At 34.1% G+C, this 26,157-nt stretch overlaps 1 protein-coding gene across 1 annotated transcript; it reads left to right on the top strand.

The window, feature by feature from the left end:
- Window positions 1-1,504: 1,504 nt before the first annotated feature.
- LOC136029605 (M-phase inducer phosphatase-like) lies at window positions 1,505-24,573 on the top strand. The gene is given in 7 exon segments (XM_065708109.1): window positions 1,505-1,600; window positions 6,757-6,975; window positions 13,336-13,694; window positions 15,841-16,073; window positions 19,924-20,149; window positions 21,773-22,317; window positions 22,319-24,573. Coding segments are annotated over 6 exon segments (1,689 nt in total). The 5' UTR covers window positions 1,505-1,600; window positions 6,757-6,821; the 3' UTR covers window positions 22,491-24,573.
- Window positions 24,574-26,157: the final 1,584 nt, after the last annotated feature.

The raw sequence follows: 26,157 nt of genomic DNA, 5'->3' as shown, positions 1-26,157 counted from the left end.
GAGATAGCCATTTTGTTTGGCATAGTCGAAAATCTTAATAACTATGTTTTTGGGGATGACTTACTCCCCCACAGTCCCTGGGGGAGGGGTTGCAAGTTACAAACTTCAACCAGTGTTTACATATAATAATGGTTATTGGGAAGTGTACACACGTTTTCAGGGGGATTTTTTTGGTTTTGGGGGTAGGGTTGAGGGAGGGGGCTATGTGGGAGGATCTTTCCTTGGAGAAATATGCCATGGTTGAAAAAAAATTCAATGAAAAGGGCGCAGGATTTTCTAGCATTACTATAAAAAAAAACAATGAAAAAATAAACATGAAAACGTTTTTTCAAATGAAAGTAAGGAATAGCATTGAAATTTAAAACAAACAGAGATTATTACGCATATGAAGGGCTCTAAAAATACTTTTGCATAAAGAGCGAGGTATTTAGGAGGAGATAAATACCTCGCTCTTTATGCTAAAATATTTTTAGTGATTTCAACTATTTATTCAACGGCCTATTTGATTCAGGGGTCATTCTTAAAGAATTGGAACAAAACTTACGATTTAGTGTAAAGAGCGAGGTATTAACGAGGGTACAAACCCCCTCGTACACATAATAAAAATATAAGAATATAAAAGTTTGTTACGTAAGTTAATTCTTAAGTTACGTATATTTTTTACTAATAAAAACGTTCATTGAATATTAAAAGTTATAGTAGCCTTTTTAAGTAACCGAAAAATTGGAGGGCAGCTAGGCCTCCTTCCCCACCCCTTATTTCTCAAAATCGTCTGATCAAAACTAAGAGAAAGCCATTTAGCCAAAAAAAAATTAATATACTAATTTCATTTCAATAATTTATGTGCGGAGAGCCAAAATCAAACATGCATTAATTCAAAAACGTTCAGAAATTAAATAAAAAAAACTAGTTTTTTAACTGAAAGTAAGGAGCGACATTAAAACTTAAAACGAACAGAAATTACGCCGTATATGAAATGGGTTGTCCCCTCCGCAGTCCCACGCTCTTTACGCTAAAGTTTTAGTTGTTTTAAAAAGTAGAATTGTGGCAAAGAGTTAAACTTTAGCGTAAAGAGCGTGGGACTGCGGAGGGGACAACCCATTTCATATACGGAGTAATTTCTGTTCGTTTTAAGTTTTAATGTCGCTCCTTACTTTCAGTTAAAAAACTAGTTTTTTTTATTTAATTTCTTAAAGCATCGAGCCTTTTTGGACCAAGATTTGTTGCTATGTTTTGATCGAACAAAAACAATAATTTGGAGAAGGCCCATAAAAAACGAACTCCAAACAAAGTGTAGGCTCAGATTCAAAATTTCGTACGCCTATAGATCAGGCAATTAGGACCATGTCTTAGCTCTAAGTGGAAATCCCAATTTCCAACACGTTTCGAAGGTCGTTCTTTCCAAAGCAAATTTTTCTAACAAAGGATCGGAAGATTTCTAGTTTTTGACCAATCAGAGAGGGAGGAAAGAGGCACAAGGGTCACTTTCGGTGTTATATAAATTATGATGTTGTGGGTTTCTTAGAGTTAGTGCGCTATCGTTGGTGGACAGGAAATATGGGGCCATAACTTTGTGTCCTTATTGCAGTGGCCTTGGCCGGTAGGTCAAATTTTTTCTTTGTTTTCAGAACTTTTGCCATGGATATAATGTCATGACATCCTGAGACAGGATATGCTATAACGAAAAGAGATACTTTTAGATAACTAATTTTATGTTTATTTTATGGTTTTGTTTGCATTCTTGACAATCCATCCCAAGCCCACCCATAGCCTTAGGCTATGTAGAAAAAAATAGCATGATAGTTGATGAAAATTCATTCAAAAACAGATAAAATGGGGAAAAAGAAGAAAATATGGTTCATTGGTACTTGCTGCATATCATGAAGTAAGAATTCCATCATTTTTATCTTTTATTTTTGCTTAGTTTCTTGTTATAGCCTAGGGATTTATAAGATCATTAGAGGAAGGGGGGTCTGGGGATGAATTGTCGAAAACGCTTGCATTTTGCAGAACTAAAGGCAGAGAAAAAGCAACTAGTAACTGAAAATTAAGGTAACATGTCATTTTGTCAAAATTTCAATAGGTATAGGACCTGCCATGTAGACAAATTTCAGGGTCCTCTAGAGGGAGAAGGAGTAGAGGTGGGTACTTTAGAATATCTTCCCAGGACATGCTTTAGCCTGTAGACCCATCCCTGAAAGTTTCACTTTCCTACCCTAAACCCTTTCCGAGATAGCAAGAAGTCAATTAACTAGAATTTTACCATTAATTTTAAAAAAGTACCATTAGATTCCTTGGTTTATTTCTTTGTAAATATCGCCGTCACTTTTCTTACAATGCACCCGAGCCTCCATCCTGATGGTCTCAAATAAAGCTCTAATAATATGTTTATCTGTTAATCAAATCTCGCGATACGAGATAGGTTCTTTCTTAAAACGGATTTTTTGTAGTCTCGTTTCAATGAAATCTAGTTTCGCTTGTGATGTATTGGATAAGAATATTGAAATGATATTCAAAAAGTGGATAACTATGGAAAAAATTATGATAATCTGATTAATGTTGACATGCTCGATATTAGCCGTGTTTCTTAGAAAAATTAATCTGCCAAGATCTTGACAGAAAACGATCTCCGAAAAGAAATAATTTTAAGGAAAATTGGAAGATTCAGATCTTACGTCTTATTTTTTTTCTTTTTTTTTTCTGCGAATATGATTTTCGTTCAACTCTAATCAGTGATTTGAGGATCTTTATGAGATTGTCATCTAAGTCCTCTCTTCAGTTTTCTATTTGGCAGTAAGTTGTAAGATCTTAACACTTTGATGAGTCAAAAATGGGCTTGTAAGAATTTCACTGGGTAATTTTGCAGTTTACAACATAATTGAGCTAGAATGTAAGTGAATACATTGCTTGATACATTTTCTTATGCTCTCCCACATTTCAATAATAGTTTATGGGACAAATTCAATTTTCAGCCCTTAGTGGAGTCCCAAAAGGTAAAACAGTCCATAGCTGTCAAAAGTTTAAAAACATTAAAAAAAAGTTTTCCAGTGAAGAAAAATTGCCATTTATAGTTGATTAAGAAATTATAATTATTATTTTCCTTAGTCTTGAGACTAAAATAGTATTAAGAAAACAAATTTGCAGAATTTTTAAAGAAAGGCAGAAACCTCTCAAAAATAACGTCACAGGTAAACTGACGCCATTTTTCAGGTATTTATAGCTCTTTGAAAGTTTCTGTAAGTTTGTTTTCAAAATAAAATTCTACTGTTAAGACCAAGAGAAATAGTACTTACCATTCCTGGATAAGCTACAAATGGCATATATTTTTTCTCACTAGCCAGTTTTTTTTAGAAACATCCTTCTAAACTTTTGTGGACTATGGACTATTTTAAGCCTTTTAAGGGATCAAAATTGAATTTCCCCCAAAAGCGATTTTTGAACTATGAAAAAACAAAAAAAAAGGCATCAAGTGATGTATTTAGTTTTTGCCCTCGCTAAATTCTGTTGTAAACTGCAAATTTACCTTTCATTGTTTTAGTATTTTCTTTCAGTTTATAGGGGTACATCTGGAATAATCAGGAGGGGGGTGCATCATCAGAAAGGCAACCATAATTTTCAGAAATAGAATAAAATAAGCAAATTAGTGGTAGGCTACTATTATATTTATTTAGCTATTACTTCGTTCATGTTTAATGAAGGAAGCTACTATGCTTCCTAATGGTAGGCTACTATGTTTCCTTCAGAAGTGGCCGATCACTAAATATTTACCCAAATCTCCAAAAGCTGTATTTAGACCGCTGAGTTTGTCGCTATGGGTTATTTGATAGAAAATGCTAAAATGGTATTTAATGCAACTAATCCAGTCCAGCTGTCTTACAATTCTATTTCGGGAATTCGATTCTGGTTCGTAAGAGCTTAGAGCAGATAAATTGATTTTTTTTTTTTTTTTTTTTTTTTTTTTTTTTTTAATGGGTTAAATATGAAATCAGTTGCTTTAAAACTTCAGTTTCTGTCCTCCTACCGGAAGAACTGGGCTGAGATTTTCCAGTATTTCCTGGACAGCAATAATATCTTTCTAGTGAATATTTAAAATTTTGGATTTTGAGTTATAATAACCCGGGGGTTTATCAAGATGGGTGTAGTTTAGTTAAATAAATTCCTGTTGAACAAAATTCGTTTCACGTTGACGAAATTTAAGTTGTTTTTCAAAGTGATGACAAACTCTTAATGTATTGCTTAGTCAAATCACTTCTGTCGAAGTTAAAGGCAATAAATTCATTCATGCTGCCGAAATCTATTTCTATTATGGATTTTGTTTAATAATTAAATAAAAAAAACAAGTTTTTTTTAATGAAAGTAAGGAGCGACATTAAAACTTAAAACGAACAGAAATTACTCCGTATATGAAAGGGGCTTTTCCTCCTCGACACCCCGCTCCTTACGCTAAAGTTTTTTATTGTTTTGAAAAGTATAGTTGCGAGAAAGAATCAAACTTTAGCGCAAGGAGCGGGGTGTCGAGGAGGAAAAGCCCCTTTCATATACGGAGTAATTTCTGTTCGTTTTAAGTTTTAATGTCGCTCCTTACTTTCATTAAAAAAAACTTGTTTTTTTTATTTAATTTCTGAAAGTTTTTGAATTAATGCATGTCTGATTTTGGCTCTCCGTACATAAATTACTAAAATGAAATTTGCATATTAATTCTTTTTTTGGCTAAATGGCTTTCTCTTTCTCTTTCAATAAGCATGTTTTTTTTTACTTCTTGAAATAAATTCCAGGCTACATAATTTTACTTCTAACTCTACTATTTTACCTCTACATTTTTTACTTCTTGAAATAAATTCCAGGCTACATAAATTCCAGGCTACATACCTGGTCAATGCCCGTTGGTCTATCCTAATAATCACGCCAACTCAAATACTATATACACATCAAAGGTAGAATTTATTTCAAGAAGTAAAAAAAAAAACATGCAAAATCGAGCGACAAAGAAAACTGATAACTTTGTCTTTGACCGAGTTGCCGCCCCCTGAAAAAGAATTGACTAGGGAGTAAAATGTTGTTAATTTTGGAATTAACAATATGGTTGTTAATTTGGAAAAGTTATAAAAATTGAGGTATTTTTAACATATGAACAGGTGACCGGATCTTAATGAAATTTGATATTTAGAAGGAAATCATGTCTCAGAGCTCTTATTTCAAATCCAGATCAGTTGACATTGGGGGGAGCTGGAGGGGGAAACCAGAAATCTTGGAAAATGCTTATAAATTTCGTAGATACGTGATTGACGTAACCGGACTGGATCTGCTCTCTTTGGGGGAGTTAGATGGTGGGGTTCAGTGCTTTGGTAAGTTTGGATGATGTGTATATTACCTTTTGATTGTTCTAAAACAATCAAACTCGAAACCTCGAGCATAGAGTTGTACATTTCTAATTTTATGATTCAATTTTCATCGACATTGTTCCGCCCTCCTTTTTCAAGATCTTCTCCCCTTGCTCTAAGAATAAGTAAATATTCTTACGCTAATAATTATATATATATATATATATATATATATATATATATATATATATATATATATATATATATATATATATATATATATATATATATATATATACATATATATACATATATATATATACATATATATACATATATATATATATATATACATATATATATATATATATATATATATATATATATATATATATATATATATATATATATATATATATATATATATATATATATATATATATATATATATATATATATATATATATATATATATATATATATATATATATATATATATATATATATATATATATATATATATATATATATATATATATATATATATATATATGAAAAGAACTCGTGTCTTTTGGAGTTTTGACTACTGTTTGTACGGGTCGCTGTTTTCTTACAGTTGCCTGGGATGCGTTAAAAAAAAATATTAAAATGAAGGCTACTCAAGGACAGTGACAAGGATATAAAAACTGAGCTCAGGGATATCTGTAAGCCAAGGAGTTAAAAACTAGAATATTTACCTCATCTTGGGAAGTCAAAGGGTAATCGCCGCCATCCCCCCTCCAGGAACACCGAAAATGCACAGTTCCCTGGGATATGTTTAAAAAACGAAAATGTGCATACTGAGAAAACTAAAAATGCACATAAAGGGCCTAATTTTGTTATGTTCTAAAGTAAAGATTCTCAACTGGATGTATTCACATCCCTCGGAAGCGTAGATACTCATTTTTAGGAGCTGTGGAGCCGATCTTTGGATATTGGTATTTGTTGTATTTACTACATTGCTTGCAGACAGTTTATAATTTATTATAGTAATCATCATTTTGGTCGTCGGGTAGAAAAACACCAGCGGGACAGTTTGACAGTCCGTTGGGTTGCTGAGTCAGTAAGTGTTAAGGTAGTAACCATTTTTTGTTTATTATCAGTTTAATAAATAAATCTTTCTCTCTGTTAAAACAGATTCAAAGTGTTGCCTCTAGGAGAAATTTTTTTTTAAGGATTTTTGCTTTGCTGTGAAAATACCTTAAAAGGGGTATGTTAAAATCTTGTCCCCTTCCCAATTGACGCGCCTGATGCCGTACCTTGTGTTTCTGCAGGAACCAAGATAATCTCAATTTTTTTCAAGGAGAAAGAGACCGGATAAAGTGTGCTGTTTATTAATAGTTTTCTTCTTTTTTCGCTAATCACTTTTATAATCTCTTTTGTTACAATTTTTTAGGGTTTGATGCAAGGACTTTGTCTCCGGTCAGCTCCTTAGCCAACGAATTTCACGGTGCTTCCTTAATGGACACTCCTCGGAAGCGTCTTTCTCTTTCAAGCATTTCAAGCAGTAGCACAATGGATACGCCCGAAACTTTTAGAAATGACTCCGATGATACTGCACCAGCCAAACATCTGACACCCGTCACCTTTGTCAACAAGGAAAATAGCTATTTTTGTAAGTAACTCCTTTTGTTTTCAGATTTTTCGCCTTGAGATACTACAAGCCTTCATTAGGCATTCATCTCTTCAGGCTTTTTCAGTCCTGATGCTAAGAAGGGATTTTTGGCAACCGAATAACAGAACCTGAGAATTTGGAAATTTTTTCTTTGTTTGTTGAAGGTTGAAGAGAGCGTGTGAGAACTGTCTTTAGGTGCAATAATGCTGGAGTTAACAGTAGGACTACCGACTGAGCACCATGACCTCAGGTCTTAGAGCTCCACTATGTAATGAACCCTGAGGTATTCACTTTCATCCTAGCAATGATGTTTTCTTCGAAAAATAAGCTTTTATCCACCAAGATGATAAACAATACACATATGCCTCGCTCTGGAAAAATCTTTTGAGGAAACGAAGACTTACTTTTATTTATTTGAACAACACTCTGGTTTTTAGTCACTTATGTTCCCATGCAAGCCAATTCATATTCAAGTAAGATGAACATTTAGAAGTTTTTCGGGAAATTATTTAGTACAAATAGTTAGTTTTTTCACTTTTAGAATCTTGATTTCTCTTCTTTTTTTATTTGTTTGATCTATTCCTTTTGAACGATAAAGGGATTCATAATTACGTAATTTATATCCATAGATATATTGTAGTAGCCTATCTATTTACAACACGTCAGCTAGTGACGTATTATTTAATTATAATGGTATAAGGACACCATATATATATATATATATATATATATATATATATATATATATATATATATATATATATATATATATATATATATATATATATATATATATATATATATATATAGCCTATCTATTTACAACACGTCAGCTAGTGACGTTTTATTTAATTATAATGGTATAAGGACACCATATATATATATATATATATATATATATATATATATATATATATATATATATATATATATATATATATATATATATATATATATATATATATATATATATATATATATATATATATGCTTGTATTAAAATGTGCCATTTTCATAACTTAGTAGCCAGAAGATGCAAAAGAGCGGATAATTGTTACTAAAAGACGGTTTTTGGCAATTAGAAGCAAGGATCGCTTGAAAACGTCGCCTCTTTCAATACATGTAAAAAGTTTATTTGATTAGTAAAATGAAAACATAATTTGATGTTCGACTGGGTTGTCGAACCCTTCCTTGAACTGCCAAAAATCCGAGAAAAACTTTGAAAAGGGTTAGTCTAACAAAAACGAAAGGATAAGTCCTAGTCCCTTCTGGTTTCATGAAATGGGTGGTTCCAGTCTATAATTCTCACTAGAAGCAGATATGCAAAACTATTTATTCCACCAAATGGAAAAATTGAAGTGAGCGAGAAATCGAGGGGGAAGGGGGGTTGTAATTAGAGAAAAGGATGAATATAGGAAAGAAATGGATATCAAAATAGGAGGAAAAGAGGAATGGATTGTAACAGAAAAAGAGAAGCGAATTGACTAATAAAAGGAACTTAATAATAAAAGGAACTTGAACTTATATGACTAGAAATAATAACTGAAGTGAAAACTTGAAGCAGTTGTCGACATTATTGGGGTTTGGCACCTCATGAATCGATTAAGTGAATAATTATTCATAATTTTCGAAGTGACTGATTATACTAACAACAACTACGAAAAATGGGCTCATGCCCCTCTAAAAAAACGTAATCAAACGTGTGAAGAGAAGCTGTTCTTGAAATATTCTGGAATATTATCTTAAATTGAAAATATTAAGTGAGTGCAACAGTTACTCTTTTATCTCTCTTATACTGCAAATGGTGGTATACTTGACCTCAGCCTTAGATCTGGTCAGTCTGAAAACGTTATAGAAAGGAACAATTTGACATTGCACCGTATACGACATCCCGAAGTCCAGGTCTCTGAGCCGCCCTGGCTAAGTGGTTCACGTCCTTAGTTGGGAATCCTTTGTCCGAGAGGCACGGGTTCGATTCCTGGCGTGGCCGGTTACTTGGTTTGGGACGGGGTCAGTGGTGTGACTCTGTAAGCTCAGCCAGAGTCAACTCATCTCTAAATAGGTACCTGGAGAAATTCGGGGAAGGTAAGCAGGAAGGAAATGCGACAGCACAAGATAGTTGACTCTCGACCCCCTCCTCCATCCATCCCCCATTGAACTTCCCTGGTGAAGGGCCACGAAACGGAGATCAGCATCACCGGTTTCGGACCTTGACGTCTAGTGCTGGCATACCTACTTACTTTACTACTGGTCTGGGTAGTATCAAAAGGTGTAGGCTTCTAAAAAAAATTTCTTTGTCCTGAAATATTTTTGATGAAACTCCCGCTGACTATTTAAAGCTATTACCTTAGTTCGTTCCAACCTAGTCAGTTATTCGCTAGCCAACAAACAACTAAGCTTGGCGAGGATGTGGTCTTGGCGAGGATTTTTCTTGGCTTTTTTTTTGCAACTTTTAGGACGCTTTTAAAATGTCTGCATAATAAATTAAACTACATGTTGATCGTAATTTAGTATCAGAATTGGACACTCCTTCAAATATATTTTTATTGTGCAGCATTAGTACTTCCTAATATTAACTAAATAAAAAAGAATAAAAAAGATTTCACTATGTTACAAGTAAAGTCAAAATTAAAATTTAGGGTTGAAATTGAAGGGTTTTACCTCATAAATCAAGATAGCCCACTCATTTATGAGAGGATCAACAAATCATTACAAATCAACAAATCATTTACATGAAAAATTTAAATATATTGAGAATGCGGAATCAATTGCAAAATTGTTCATGAACATTTTTCAGCTGTAAGTTTTTTTCGAATGATTACCTACGATTCTTTTTCTGCTGTCTTCTTCCTTTTTCTTTAGTATCTGCATTTATTTTGTTGGAGTCGCATATATTTCTTTTTTAGAGAATTCGAAGAGGACCTTCGATGCCCGCCCAAAATCATGAAATTGTTCCAAATTTTTTTTTTAATAATTTCTAACTTATTCTCTATAATTCTCCATATGTTTTTGGGAAGCCCTCCGCCGAGACATCCCTAGGTATGTTCTTAAGTCCAAGAAAAGATTACTTATATACAAAGGCTACCACTTTCGAGACCCTATTGTTTGATTTTTTTAATTTAAACGAAAATCAAATGGGGTACTTTATCCGTAACTTAAAGTAATTGGACCAATTTATTACTGCTGTATCGTGTTTAGGAAGAAACTTGTTATAAGTCAGGAGGACCTTTTCATTTTGACCTTTTTAACATCAGCCCTTTAACTCAAAAGGTGCTGTGGTGCACAACATAATTTTTACCAGAGAGCGGGAAAACTGATATGTTTTGGATTCTTTGATGTTTATAAGAGGAAGTTTGTTTTTATATCTAAAACACAGTCAAAATGACTGATAATTAAAAGCTCTATTTTCCATCTTTCTGCAAGGGAGAGAAAAGAGAATATAATGCTTTTTTGAAAGCACCGACTTTTTGTTTCTGCCGGAACAGGAAATTTCACATTACGCCTTGTCACATTGCCGCAGCCGACGTGTGTTTGAAAATCCAGGTAATGATGATGATTGGAGACTGTTAGCCTAGTAAGCGCTAAAACTGAGTCTAATGATCCTTACATTGAAATGCCTCACCATACTAATCCCTCGCCTTTGAACCTTTGTGCATTAAAGCCATTAGCACAAAACAACGCGATTTGTATCTATGTAACCTACTCATCATTTTGCGTGGTGAAGATGTGGTACTGTTATTTCCCACGGCAGGTAATTTCAACTAAGAAGAAACGCCCTGTACCCGGGTATTAATTCTCCGGATGTCACTAGAATTATCTTCCTTTGTTTGTTGGTCGTAATTGTGGCGTCACGTCACAACGCAAATAGTACTTCGAAGGCAATCTTTGCCACAAATTTCCTGTTCCGAATTGTGTGAGACGCATCCGCCAGCCGGAAAAGCTACCTTAAAAGTTAGACACTTTTTTTTCTGCATCATTTAATCGGCTGAAAAGGTATACTTTTTCTTCGAAAAATGCACAAAGGCTAAATAAAAATATTATAACTCATTTTTCTCCCGCTCCATACATTTCTCGAATTATTGTAGATGATTTAGCATTGTGTATTATCAGAATTTTTTAACTTTAGACCTGATACGTACAACACTTAAGTGCAGACATCGTAGTATACCTTAGAAAGCGTAAAACATGATAAAGAGTCGATTTTCAGACAGTGAGCAGATAAAATAAAAGGTTCTCCGTGTTCGTTTATTGATGATTATGTTCCGTTCTCTCTTTGGCACGATTTTGGCATCTCTTATTGGATTTTCGTTTTGCATCGTATAATCTAGGACGGTCTGGCTACAATTTGTGGTTGACAAGTGCCGGTTTTCGATAGTATTTTTTAGCTTTAGGTAGGATGAAAGCATGGAAAAGGTTTTTAGTTTTATGTGTTTTATCTGCTAAAAAAATGTTTTTCGTGGCATCTGGATTTGGGATTAAGCTGTGAATGTGTTCTTGTCGTCTGGAAAAGGATGTACTATGAATAATGGCTAAGTTATTACCTGGTTCATTTTTTCCCAAAATATATTTTTTACAATTAAATACGTCAGTACTGACTAAAAAACGCCCTACTTTGAGCTGTTATCATGTCTACTGAAAAACTTTCATATTACTTTATATTCAGTTTAGACAGAGAATGTTCAACGACATCCGTTTTTATAAGTGACAAACAAAATTAGTTCTTTGGAGCATGCAAAAAAGATTGCAAATAGTTTTCGCAAGGCTTCCGCTGAAAATGGCGAAGAAGCGATTGTTCCGGTCTCTAGGTCCGTTTTTTAATTTTCTGATCGCTTATCTATATTGACAGTTGGCATTTCAGTAACAAATCTGATTAGTTATTGCCTAATCCAAACATCTGCAGGTATTTAAACTTTTTTTTTTTTTTTTATGGCAACGGTAAATAGATAATGAGATGGAAATGCACCTTGACCATTGAAGTTTAGGTAAAGCTATTGACTAATTAAGAATTTATCATCGTGTTAACATTATTGATGTCTTGTCTTGCAGACAAATTATCCTTCGTAAATTTTTCTGGTTCTCGGGGCATCTGTAACGCGTTTAATTAGACTCGAGCCAAAAATGGTAGTAGTCAGACTAGTGAAGAAATATTTCATTCAAACAGTAAATGCCTTTTCTGTTAAGCCTAACTACATTAGTGTTGATGTCCTTCTCGGTTTCACTTGTTAAGATTTCAGTAGAATTCATAGCGGACCCTTCGACAGAAATCAACTCGAAGCTTGTGTATTATACGCCACTCACTCAAGTGCTTCATTTAATTAGAGCATGTTTCTTTTGCGCTCAATCTTAATGAAATATCACAAAATATGATGAATAATACTTAAGAAATAAGTTGGGCTATATATTTGCAGATTGGGGGGGGGGGTAAAAGTATAGCGGCTCTGCATGCAAAATGTGTTAGGTACAATCGTGTTACAATTGTGTTAGGTAAAATATCCATGTTATGAAGTAAGAATTGTTTTCTAACTTCAAACTGTCCAAATACTTTACCCCCACCTCCCCCTCGCTAATATGCCAATATATATCCCAAATTGTATATTTCCCATCTATTCATCACTTGTCTTTGTGTTATCTCACGCTAAGCTGGAAAAAAGTAACGAAGAAACCGGTTTGTTCTTGAGTTTTAGACAGCGTAAACGTGAGTGAGTGGCGTATAATACACAAATACCATCAATTCTTCGCAAAAAGAGCGGAGGTAGTTAAAAACCGAAGAAAAATATATGAAAAAGGTGTACGCTTCAAGATTCATCTGAAGGATTCTTTTCCCTTCCCAAGAGAGTAAAACAATATGACGATAAAAGCTACGTTTTTTAATTTTATTTTTTACCCCCCCCCCCCCCTCCAAAAAAGACAGAACCAAAAAACAAAATATCTGTTGACAATTATTTAATATCTTCTCTCACAAAAGATAGCCCCCTTTTTGCAAAGTGTACATCTGGTTGCAAAGATCAATTATAGTTATAGAAGTAAAAAAAAACCTTGATGTATCAATAAATTCCCTGGAGCCATTGCATGAAAAATATTGAGTGGTTCGTATTATCAAAATGAAAAGTTACACTATTATTAATTAGAAAAGATCTAATTACGAATTATTTGATTTAGGGTAAAAATTCGACGTTTCATTAAGTCCTTGTTTTTTTGTTGTTGTTTTTTTGTTTTGTTTTTTTTTAACATGGACAATTGTCAATTCACTCATGTCCTTGAATGCTGGTTATAAATGATTGAATTCCATCGAAACATCTAACTGTCAGTCTTAACGTAGTTCATCTCATGACCTTTCATTCAATAGATTTTTAATTCTAGGTGCCAGTTTCACCTTTAGTCCTGCCAAAACCGCAAGTTTACTTTGCAGTCCTATTCGACGACAAAATCAGACCAGTCCAGTTCGTCGCTCGTTGCAGTATCGTCTAGGAAGTCCGTCTCGTCGAGGCCTATCAATCCAAAGTCCAAGCAAATCGAATATCATGCTGAATAACAGCCCAGTGCGGTTGAGCAGTCCAATTCGCAACCCCTTCAGTCCTCCAAAGAGCCCTAGCTCCCAGGATAGCGGATACTCTGGAGGCGAAAGTGATGGAATGGAATTTAAGTTACCAAAAAAGTCTCTAAAGGCTGTTAAAGACGAAAAAAGTCACTTGCGCCTTCTGAGCCGCACGTTTTCTTCGGTAATCACTATCCTAGTGCTTATTTCGAAATTGATTTTCAGTATGGGCAGTTGAGCCAGTGACTAGGAAGTGTAAAAACATTTAATTTCTAGATCTCTTAATTGCTATAGGTTTTAAATAATTACAATAGACACTTGATAAACGAAGAATATTTATTCCGAATTTTTTAGAGGAAGAACATTTTCAAGCTGTTAGTTTCGTTTTATTTCTATATAACTTTGTTTCCCAATCGAGATGGTGAATATTACATTTTCAAAATAAGTTGTTAAGTGGGATTTATTTCAGTGGACAAATCTTCATCCACCAATTGCATTTGCAGTCATAAGAACAGATCGCCCCTTGATTTTGGCTAAAAAATTTCCTAATTATATAGTAAATTGAAGCTAGATTAGTTGGCTACACGTATATAAATAAATATAAGTTTTTTGCGGGTGTTGTAATATTTCAGGGGGGAGGTGAGTGGGCAAAATAAAAGGACAAGACAAGCCAATAAGAAATTAGAAGCACACCGTGAAGGTTCTTGAAGTTTTTGGGAAGGGGAGGGGTACAACCCGAATTCTTAAGCTTTTAGTTTGTCGTATCATACTAAAATATTTGGAGTTCACATAGAATCAGTCCCTTGACATTGAAAGGCATTGTTATTGACTCCTTTCTTTAAGCAGAAAAGAAGTCTTGCTGGAAAGTTTTCTAGTATGAGCTTAACTCACGTAACTGTTTCTGTATTGAGGAAAACGTGGATAAGAATAAAATATGGATGGGCTGTTGATGAAGAATAAATATCGCTAAAAACTCGAAATATTTCTAAAATACAAAACTGCCTGTATGACGAAAACCATTCTGTTTTTGAGCATTTTAACACACAGTATTTTTTTATGATTCTTTGGAAAACTGTAATATCGTTTACCTGAATAGTTTTTCTGAACTTTGTATTCGGGGAAAGTTGAAACAAAATTTTTAAGGAACTTTCTTCTATTTGCTCCATCAACTACCTTTTCTTTTCTATTTCCGCCTGCACTTCATGGCAATTTTGGTGTTAGAAGTCTAATTATCCATCTTTCATTATAAGGATATTTTTAGGAGTCACAGTGGGTGTATTTTAAAGGAAATCCTTTATTCTAATAATAAATTTATTTTAAAAAAGTCCAGGAAAAAAAGGAGAATCCTCTAACTTGGTAGCTCAGACTAAGTTTATTTAACGACCTGAAAGCAGACATGTCTAGATTTATAATCAATATCAACTAGGAAAGAATTCTACCAAGTCATTGTTTTTTGTTTTTGTATTTTTTTATTTATTTCTGGAACAAATCACAAAATTCAAGCACATAAAGAAAAAAATTCATTGATTCAGTTGATAAATATGTTGCATATTTACAAAATGCTGGACTGCGTATCTTGAATCTAATTCTTTGAAATATGTTTTTAATTAGTAATTAAATCTTCAGGCAGCCGTAGAGACACCCAACAAAAAATTATCGATGCATTATATGTTTTTTTCTTTGTAAACATGCGAGTAATGGTTTGTTTCTGTTAGGGCATTATGATTTTCTGGTTAGGCTATGATTGTAAAGGTCTTCTTTGAATTTACTGAATGTCTGCCTATGAATTTGAATTTTGTAAAAATTTGTTTTCTTCTTTTTCGATATTTTTAGAAAGTAATATATTTAAAAGTTATATATATATATATATATATATATATATATATATATATATATATATATATATATATATATATATATATATATATATATATATATATATATTTAATATATATAATGTAATATATATATATGTATATATATATTTAAGTTGTTTCAAATGAGTTGTTTAACGTTGTTTTGAATACTAGTGGCAAAACTTCATCCTTATAGGTGAAAAGCAATTTTGACTCGCAATTCATAGTTCAGTAACTCGTCTACATCAGCAATTATTCTGGAATTCTCTGGCCTAATTTCTAATTCTGAGTTAATGTTTTCCAATTTTTGGGGGGTCTAGAAAGGTATCGTTTCCTTATTTTTCGTTTCAATCTGTCATGAGAGAGAGGAATTTAGTGTCGTGACGAAAAAGATGGAACTAAAACAAGGAACGGTAATTCCCTGCTGATGTTGTTTTTGTCTTCTTTTTTTAATTACTTCTGCCTTCCTCATAGATATCATGTGAAGAAGATGACGGGTTTTTGGCATCTGCGATTCTGGAGAGTGACGATGAAACAGTTGCTGATCCAAGTGATAAGTTCAGCTCACTTCTCTCAGCACCGATCACTGTCCAACCGCCTGCAGCTCCTCAGAATTCCGAATTGATACCTAGAGCAACAACCCTACCAGAGCGAAGTACTACTTTTGTCCCAAAGACACAACGTCTCTCGAGACAGTCAATTCGAAGGTACTCCTATCTCTGTATTCATACATGTTTGTTTTGTTTTTCGAATTTTTGCATTTGGAAAAACTAGTAGTTACGCTAATCTCATTTCAAGGAGTGTGGATGCAAGTTATTTCTTTGTTAGGGTCTCTCTTGTATACTCAGAAAGATCTTCAGAACAAGTGGGCGCCCACTTCCAGAAATCACATACACCAGGTGGCACGTACCAAGCTTGGAGAAAATTGTGACAAAGGTTACGGAACCGTGTGGCACCTTTGGTGTTCTTAGATGTACACCATGTGGCGGAAAGTGGATGGTCCCTTGCTTCAGAAGACATATTTCTTATACATTTAAAAGAAAGCTTATTTCAAAAAAATTATCAAAATTGGCAATCAGGAGGAGACCTTTGCGATGCTGGAGGAGAGCTTTTCAAACTGTTAAAGGGGATTCTTTTATGAAGCTTGTTTTTGTTTAAACTTTTTTGGTGAATTTTTCCGCGAGTTTTATCTAGATTTGTTTGCCTATTTCTTTTATAGTTCTAATAAGGTTATATGTGTTTACGTAAGACTTTAAGTTTGAGCAACTTCTTCAATTTTTTTGCAAATACAAGTGTTCAGATGCTAAGCAATTTGATTGGAGTATTTTCGGAAACACGTTTGAGAAAGAAACATCCTTTCACGAAAGAAACATGTGTAACATTTAAACTGTTTTGTGATTTGCGCAACTCAAGAGTCATTTTAGTATATTTCACCTTCATCATTCAAAAGAAATAAAATGTCTGCTCTGGTGCATATTTTTTACAGAATTGGCTTGTAATATATTATGTGGGGCACTGTTTCTGTAGAACTCTAGGCCTATCGGTGCTGGTAAAATTTTTTATTCTGGAGCCATTCTGACTCTAAATTGTAGATCGTCGCTGTTATGCTTTTAAGTCGTATATGATATATTAAAACTTGTGAAGCAATTGCCAACATCTGTTTGCCGTGATGCTCTTGGAAGGGAAGATCAGTAAGGCAAAGCATGCCCAATCACGCTTCCATCCTCCTGGCCTGGAAATTATTCTCATGATCCTTTGAGAACAGCATAGCGAACTATTTTTAGTAATTACATCAAAAGTGTGGAGATTTCATACACGACCTTTAATGGTAACAGCTACGATATGCCCTCTGCATAGTGTCCTTTTCACATGCTGAGAATTATAAATGTGCTTATCATTTTCTCATTGTAAAGGGCCTACCTCAGAGGAATTTCGGGACTAGTTTTTAAAAGACGTTATTACACCTCATACTGTCCGACAGAAATGTACGCAGAGGAAGACCCTTAGTCCTTGAATCTCAGTATTTTCCCTAAATTTCGTACAACTTCTTAATTCATCGTAACTCATCTATTTTGGCACTTTTTTTTTAGTTTTCTTAGTTTTATTCCCCCCAGTATATGCTAATATACAAATGATTTATCTCTGATTAGCAGTGCAGTGTTCCTGAGGCTTATTTCCCCTTAAGTAAAGTATTCACAAGATTCCAAATTATGAATTCAAATTTCAATTAGCTATTATCAAGGCATGAACTTGTTGCTCAATACATCAATATGACATCCAAGTAGACTTGGTTGTTTTACGTTGTTCAAATGAAAATTTAGAATAACAGATGGCAATATATATCAAGGCGTGTCTACTCGTAGTTTGAAATCTATTTGATGTGTAATATGTTTTTTGACTGGTTTGAGAATTTGTGTTCAATTACGCGCCTGTGGAGCAACACTGATTGTCGTTATAAAAAAAACTATCTTAAAAGGTAACAAATCTCAGTCGGCAAAGTATGAAAAAGATTTTGGTTTTCTGCCAACACAGAAACATATGCAACACTATTGGAAAAAAATTGGAAGATGTGACTGGTGAGTTGTGTATGGATTGGTATTTCTTTCAATTATGGAAAAATACAGCCTTTCTTCAAAAATTCTCATAGTTTAGAAATCTCTTTCAAGCAAAATCTAGTTTCAATTTGACAATTATCCAAAAGTGACCCAATTTAGTAATTGGATTTTGTTCAGGGGTGTCAAATCATGAAGTTGTAGAGGGACAAAATATACCTTTCAAAATTAAATGAGGAATATTTTTTTTTGAACAAAAATACAAAAATTTCTATAAACTTGGATGGGGAAACGGCAATTGCCCCTTACCACATTAATTGACGTGCCTGCTTTTGTTATAATCAACGTTTTAACTACGTCCATAGAACATAGTTGGGCTACACTGCTGGCACATAAAAAAAACATGAAAATGTGAAGAATGGATGGGCACAGGGAATGACCTGAAGCTTTTTTATTTACTATGGTTACATGTTTGTATTATATTTATCTATTATAACATGGCTATGGAGTCGGTTATAAGTTATATCCTAGTCTCATTCCGACTCCATACTTTTTTAATATACCGACTCCAACTCCGTCTCCATTCAGAGGGAAATCACTAAAACTCCGAATACGACTTCGCGACTCCGAATCCACGGCCAGCTTCATCTAACTAGATTTTATAAGTTATAACCGACTCCAACTCCGTCTTCGGATATTTTTAATATACCGACTCCGAATCCATTCAGAAAAAAAAAATTACTAAAACTCAGACTCCATAACTTTGCATTATAACTTGTATCCAAACTGTCTAAGGAATCCTCATTTATTTCCGTATTTAACTTTTTGAAAGCAGTAAAAAACATCAGATATTTATTTGATTACCATTATGAAAATAAATGCAAAACAAAGGGGCATTTTTAATTCTTATTGCTTAGAACCAGTTGTTGTTAGTAACGAAAATATTGTACCTGTACATATTGACTGGCGATGAAATTATCAAATTTTCATGAGATTTTCGTTGAATATGTATTTTTCACTTCTGTGTTGTTGTTTTTCTTATCGTATTCCACGTTTATACTCTTCTTGTATGTGTGGGTTATAAATTGAATAGTGATTACTATTATATATAAAAAAATCTTCGGGTATGTCTTGAAATGTAGTCAAACAGATTAGTAAATTAAGGAGGAGTATCCTTAATGGTGTCAACCTTGAAGAACTTTTTCACAGCAGTGATCTAGTCGAAGCATTAGACGGTTTTCTGTGGAGGGGAGAAGACAGTTTCCCTACCTAAAATATGTCTGAGTTCTTGGTTTGATTTTTTTTATTTTTTTTTGAAAATACATTAAACTTTGTGAAGACCTGGCATTAGGATTTAACGTGTGGGGGGGGGGGGGTAGTTTATCGGAGATAGGACTCCAACGCGGGTTAGCTCAGTCCCCGCTAGGAACAGTTTTTGCTCAGTAGAAAAATCGTGGATGTATGTAGCATTCAGCCTATTAGCATGTTATAGGCCCCTACAACTATTCATAATTGGCTTACAAATGGCCTTAACTTTCATTTGAACGATTGGCCCCTACACGTTATCTAAAGGGGTTTTGCTCATTTGTCTAATCGGCTCAAAAAAAACTCGTACTTAACTTTCCTTCGTGTTCAGTGGTTATGTTTTTCTCTCTTTTGAAGAGGGCGAGACTCAAGAATAATTGTTAAACCATCATCAGAATTATGTTCCTTTGAAACAGGATTTGTTTCGTGTCACAAAAGAACCTTGCACTGCTTGTTAGATATATGCATTTGCCTTACCGTTGAGATGTGTACTTTGAAGTTTTGAATTTGAGAAATTTTTACATCAGCATGTACAAATTCTAGTTATTAATCATTAAATAAATCCCTATTACCCATCAAACGATCAATATCGAAAAGTCCAGTTCTACTCATATTCTTGTTCAGAAACGTTCTCTTTGTGTTGTGGGACTCAGGAGTACTAACTTAATTGAAATGTTTATAATAGTATATTTATTTGTAGGTGTCTTTCAATGGTAGATACATTTCCATTCAATGTCGCTGTATCTCCTCTCTTTAGCCGACATTTGGAAACAATAGAAGAATCCCCCCGGCAAACCCCAGTATGCTTTAAGCGCCCTGATCTTCCACGAAGTCATCCCAGTCCTCATCAGAATAAACGTCGAAAGTCAGATTTGCAAGAAAATGAAAATCCCACTACAGATGAGAGTATTGCTTGTGTTATTAAATAAAAAAAACAAGTTTTTTTAAATGAAAGTAAGGAGCGACATTAAAACTTAAAACGAACAGAAATTACTCCGTATATGAAAGGGTTTTTCCTCCTCGACACCCCGCTCCTTACGCTAAAGTTTTTTATTGTTTTAAAAAGTAGAGTTGCGAGAAAGAATCAAACTTTAGCGCAAGGAGCGGGGTGTCGAGGAGGAAAAGCCCCTTTCATATACGGAGTAATTTCTGTTCGTTTTAAGTTTTAATGTCGCTCCTTACTTTCATTTAAAAAAACTTGTTTTTTTTTATTTAATTTCTGAAAGTTTTTTAATTAATGCATGACTGATTTTGGCTCTCCGTACATAAATTATTAAAATGAAATTTGCATATTAATTCTTTTTTTGGCTAAATGGCTTTCTCTTAGTTTTGATCAGACGATTTTGAGAAATAAGGGGTGGGGAAGGAGGTCTTGTTGCCCTCCAATTTTTCGGTTACTTAAAAAGGCAACTAGATCTTTTATTTTTAACGAACGTTTTTATTAGTAAAAAAAAATACGTAACTTAAGAATTAACTTACGTAACAAACTTTTATATTCTTATATTTTTGATTATATATATGAGGGGGTTGGTCCCCTCGTTAATACCTCGCTCTTCACACTAAATCTTGTTTTATCCCAATTCTTTAAGAATGACCCCTGAATCAGAAAGGCCGTAGAATAAATAGTTGAAATTATTTAAAAAAATTTTAGCATAAAGAGTGAAGTGTTTATCTCCTCCTAAATACCTCGCTCTTTATGCTAAAGTATTTTTAGAACCCCTCATATGCGTAATAATCTCTGTTCTTTTTTAAGTTTTAGTGCTTCTCCTTACTTTCAATTGAAAAAACTTTTTCATGTTTGTATTTTCATTGTTTTTTTTTTTATAGTAATGCTAGAAAGTCCTGCGCCCTTTTCATTGAATTTCTCTTCCCCCATGAAATATTACTCCAAGGAAAGATCCTCCCATATAGCCCCCCCCCTGAACCCCACACCCAAACCAAAAAAATCCCCCTGATAACGTCGGTACACTTCCCAGTAACCATTACTGTATGTAAACATTGGTCAAAGTTTGTAACTTGCAGCCCCTCCCCCAGGGACTGTGGGGGGTAAGTCATCCCCAAAGACATAGTTATTATGGTTTTCGACTATGCGGAACAAAATGGCTATCTCAAAATTTTGATCCGTTGACTTTGGGAAAAAAATGAGCGTGGGAGGGGGCCTAGGTGCCCTCCAATTTTTTGGTCACTTAAAAGGGGCACTAGAACTTTTCATTTCCGTTAGAATGAGCCCTCTTGCAACACTCTAGGACCACTTGGTCGATACGATGACCCCTGGGAAAAAAAAACAAAAACAAATAAACACGCACCCGTGATTTGTCTTCTGGCAAAAAATACGAAATTCCACATTTTTGTAGATTATACCTTGAAATTTTTTCTATAGGGTTCTCTGATACGCTGAATGCGATGGTGTAATTTTCGTTAAGATCCTATGACTTTTAGGGGGTGTTACCCCCTATTTTCCAAAATAAGGCAATTTTTCTCAGGCTCGTAACTTTTGATGACAATAATTAAACTTGATGAAACTTATATATTTGAAATCAGCATAAAAATCCGATTCTTTTGATATATCCTTTAGCATCGAAATTCCGTTTTTTAGAGTTTCGTTTACTATTGAGCCGGGTCGCTCCTTACTACAGTTCGTTACCACGAACTGTTTGATACCGACTAGTAAAACAGTTGTTAAAAAGCTGTTTCGGAGTCAATCTGAAACGGATATGTCGCATCATACAGTAATGCGAGCAGTTCAAAGCTTTTCTGACAATAGTGATCTTATTGGAGATTGTACTCGACCTTATGCTCTTCCCCTGACAGTTGGCAAACATCCAGAATTGAAAAGTATATCCTGTCATACTTTAGCTGATTTGATAAGGGGTAAATTTAATGATGCTCTAAGCAAGTTTGAAGTTGTAGATTGTCGATTCCCTTTCGAATTTAATGGTGGGCATATTATACACGCTACAAATCTATGGACAAAAGACTCAATATACCAAGAGTATCTTGATGGTCGTGGAGTGGCACGAATTCCACCGTACCCGACACCTGAGCTCAATGCAGAAAAGCGGAATATTCTTATATTTCACTGTGAATTTTCCTCTGAGAGGGCCCAATTTGTCTCGTTTCTTAAGAAATAAAGATCGAGATGCAAATAAAGAACACTATCCGGCCCTACATTGGCCAGAGGTATATCTTCTTGAAGGTGGATATAAAGAATTTTTTACCAATTATATCGAATTGTGTGAGAGCCTAAAGAATATATGCCTATGCTGACTGTAGGATACGAAAATGAATTGAAATTATGCCAAGCTAAAGCCAAAACATTTAGTAATTATAGTGGTAGACACGGAAGAGCTCAAGTAAGACTTAAACGGCTTGGACTATGAATCCAATTTTCGTAATTTACCTAGTGACGCTTTGTTTCTATTTCTCAAGTTTGCGAAAAAAAATATAATTCTATAATTTTCTATCATAATTAGTTGATTTTGTTGAGGGGCATATGGTACCTGATACACGGAGGGTAGAGTATAAAATATAATATATAAATAGAGTACATTTAGAGAAGTTTGAGCGGCAAAATTATTCTACATTCGGTAAAATTATAGTTAATTAACTTCTTGCTATCTTGGAAAGGGTTTAGGTTAGGAAAATGAAACTTTCAGAGATGGGTCTACAGGCTAAAGTATGTCCCGCGAAGGTATTTTGAAGTACCTACCTCCACTCCTTCTCCCTCTAGAGGGCCCTGACCTTTGATGACCTTTAGAAATATGTGTGTTATAAAAGTGAAATCTTGCAAAATAGATTTTCTGCTTGAATGAAGTACAACAAATTATTTTCAGCTTCATAAATTTGCTCAATTCCATTTTATAAGGTTTTATAGATATGCAAATACATATCCTAAATTAAAAAAAAAACAACATTGATATGGCTCAAAATTCTATTCAAGTAACAGGAATTGCATTTTCAGAACTAAAGGCAGATAAAAAGCAACTGGTAACTGAAAATTGAGGTAAAATATTGCTTTGTCAAAATTTCAATATGTATAGACCTGTCATGTAGGCAAATTTCAGGGCCCTCTAGAGGGAGAAGGAGTGGAGGTGGGTACTTTAAAATACCTTCCCGGGACATACTTTAGCCTGTAGATTTATCCCTGAAAGTTTCATTTTCCTAACCTAAACCCTTTCCGAGATAGCAAAAAATCAATTTACTAGAATTTCTTCTAGAAATTCTACTTCTATTTGATTCTTCTACTACTACTACTAGAATTACTTCTATTTGAAACATACCTGCAGAGGCTTCATGGTTGAAAAAACAATGGCTACTGAGAAATTTTTGTTCTGATTTCAAATATTCACTCTTTTCGCGAAGGCGGTGCTCATTTTCAGAGGATCCAATCGGAAAAAAGATACGAATAACATCAGATTCAACGTATCAGAGAACCTTATTGTAGAAGTTTCAAGCCCCTCTCTAATTATTTATGTGCGGAAAGCCAAGATCAAACCATGCATTAATTCAAAAACGTCCAGAAATTAAACAAAAAAGAAGTTTTTTAAATGAAAGTAAGGAGCAACATTAAAACTTAAAATGAACAGAAATTACTCCGTATTTGAAAGGGGCTTTCCCTCCTCAACGCCCCGCTCTTTACGCTAAAGTTTTTTACTGTTTTAAAATGTAGAGTTAAGAAAAAGAGTCAAACTTTAGCGTAAAGAGCGGGGCGTTGAGGAGGAAAAGCCCCTTTCAAATATGGAGTAATTTCCGTTTGTTTTAAGTTTTAATGTCGCTCCTTACTTTCATTTTAAAAAACTTGTTTTTTTTGTTTAATTCTCTCGAATATATCCAAGTAGTTGCGTGGTAAATATTAAATTAAAGTTTACGTTAAAAATTTAATGAGATGGATGTGCCTATTATTTATTGGATAAGAAATCAAATCTTGGTGTAATATTTGAAACTGCTAGACGTAAGACCTCTTCAACATTTTTATCGCTGAACGATATTGGGATTTAATGTGTGTTAAAGCTGAGAAAGTAACTTCACATAAATATGTGGTGTTGATTGGCAGAAGTACATTTAACGCCACATCAGCGATTGTGGGAAATTCAGTTCTAGTTCAGATCCAGAATTCAGTCAAGAGCTTTTTTTGGAATTGTAGTTTTAAGTTTGAGTCACATGAAAGCTCAGCAAATTCCTCTTGAGCTTTAAGTGGCAGATGATCAATCTCACTTAAGCCATTCCAAAACGGCTTTTGAATCCAAACTATTGTTTGTAAATCAATATTTAATATAAAATATGTCCGGAACTGTATTTCTAGCGCTTTTAAGTGATCAACTAGTTTTTGCAATAAAAATTTTACGATGAATTTTCTCAATTACAAAATTGTAGACACCGGAAAACATTTCAAACGAATTTTTTTCGACCCTACTTTTCCAAATGCTAATCTTTTTAATAAAACTTTCAATTTGTCGTTTGAAGTAAATATATCGCAATTTTTTCAATCAGTTCGTTGTAACGAACTGTAGTAAGGAGCGACCAGGCTCAATAGTTACCGAAACTCTAAAAAACGGAATTTTGATACCAATAGTTCCATCAAAAGAATTGTATTTTCATGCTGACTTTAAATATATAAGTTTCATCAAGTTTAGTCTTACGCACCAAAAGTTACTAGCCTGAGAAAATTTGTGTTATTTTAGAAAATAGGGGGAAACATCCCCTAAAAGTCATAGAATCTTAACGAAATTACACCATCAGATTCAGCGTATCAGAGAACTGTAATGTAGAAGTTTCAGGCTCCTATCTACAAAAATGTGGAATTTTGTATTTTTTGACAGAAGGTAGATCACGGATGCGTGTTTATTTGTTTTTTTATTTGTTTGTTTTTTTTTTCTTTTTCCCAGGGGTGATCGTATCGACCCAGTTGTCCTAGAATGTTACGAGAGGGCTCATTCTAACGGAAAAGAAAAGTTCTAGTGCCCTTTTTAAGTGACTAAAAAAATTGGAGGGCACCTAGGCCCCCTCCCACGCTAATTATTTTCCCAAAGTCAACGGATCAAAATTCTGAGATAGCCATTTTATTCAACGTAGTCGAAAAACCTTATAACTATGTCTTTGGGGACGGCTTACTCCTCCACAGTCCCCGTGGGAGGGGCTACAAGTTACAAACTTTGACCAGTGCTTAAATATAGTAATAGTTATTGGGAAGTGTACAGGTGTTTTCAGGAGGATTTTTTTGTTGGGGGGAGGGGTTGAAAAGAGGGGGATATACTGGGGGAACTTTACATCGAGGAATTTGTCATGGGGGAAGAAAATTTCCATGAAGGGAGCGCAGGATTTACTAGCATTATTTAAAAAAAAACAATAAAAAAACAAATATGAAAAAGTTGTTTTTTCAGCTGGAAGTAAGGAGCAGCATTAAAACTTAAAACGAACAGAAATTATTACCCATATGAGGGGCTCACCTCCTTCTAATACCTCGCTCTTTACGCTAAAGTATTTTTAGTAATGTCAACTATTTATTCTACGGCTTTTGTGATTCAGGGGTCATTCTTAATGAACTGGGCCAAAATTTAAGATTAGTGTAAAGAGAGAGGTACTGACGAGGGGGCGAACCCTCTCATATGCGTAATAAAAACATGAGAATAAAAAAATTGGTTTGTATACAAACCACGTGCATATGAGGAATAGCTTTTGAATGAGCTCTAAAGGATCTCTCTATGATGTTCTAGTAACCCGCTAGGCCTGGAAAAAAGAAGAAGAAAAAAAGAGCATTTTAATGTATTTTTTTTTTAACTTTTAGTTACTATGGGCTGTGGTTTACTCTTTACTAGATTGCAGTTAATGCTAGTTAACATTGAAATCTGTGAAATCTAAAAGATGGTAGAACTTGTAAAAACCTAGTAAATATAAGAAATAGCTTTTGATCGAGCCATTAGACATCTATCTACGA

Source organism: Artemia franciscana, chromosome 7 (assembly GCF_032884065.1).
Source record: "Artemia franciscana chromosome 7, ASM3288406v1, whole genome shotgun sequence".
Taxonomy (NCBI): domain Eukaryota; kingdom Metazoa; phylum Arthropoda; class Branchiopoda; order Anostraca; family Artemiidae; genus Artemia; species Artemia franciscana.
Note: the sequence above shows the minus strand (reverse complement) of the source record. Positions and strands in the feature narration are given on the sequence as shown.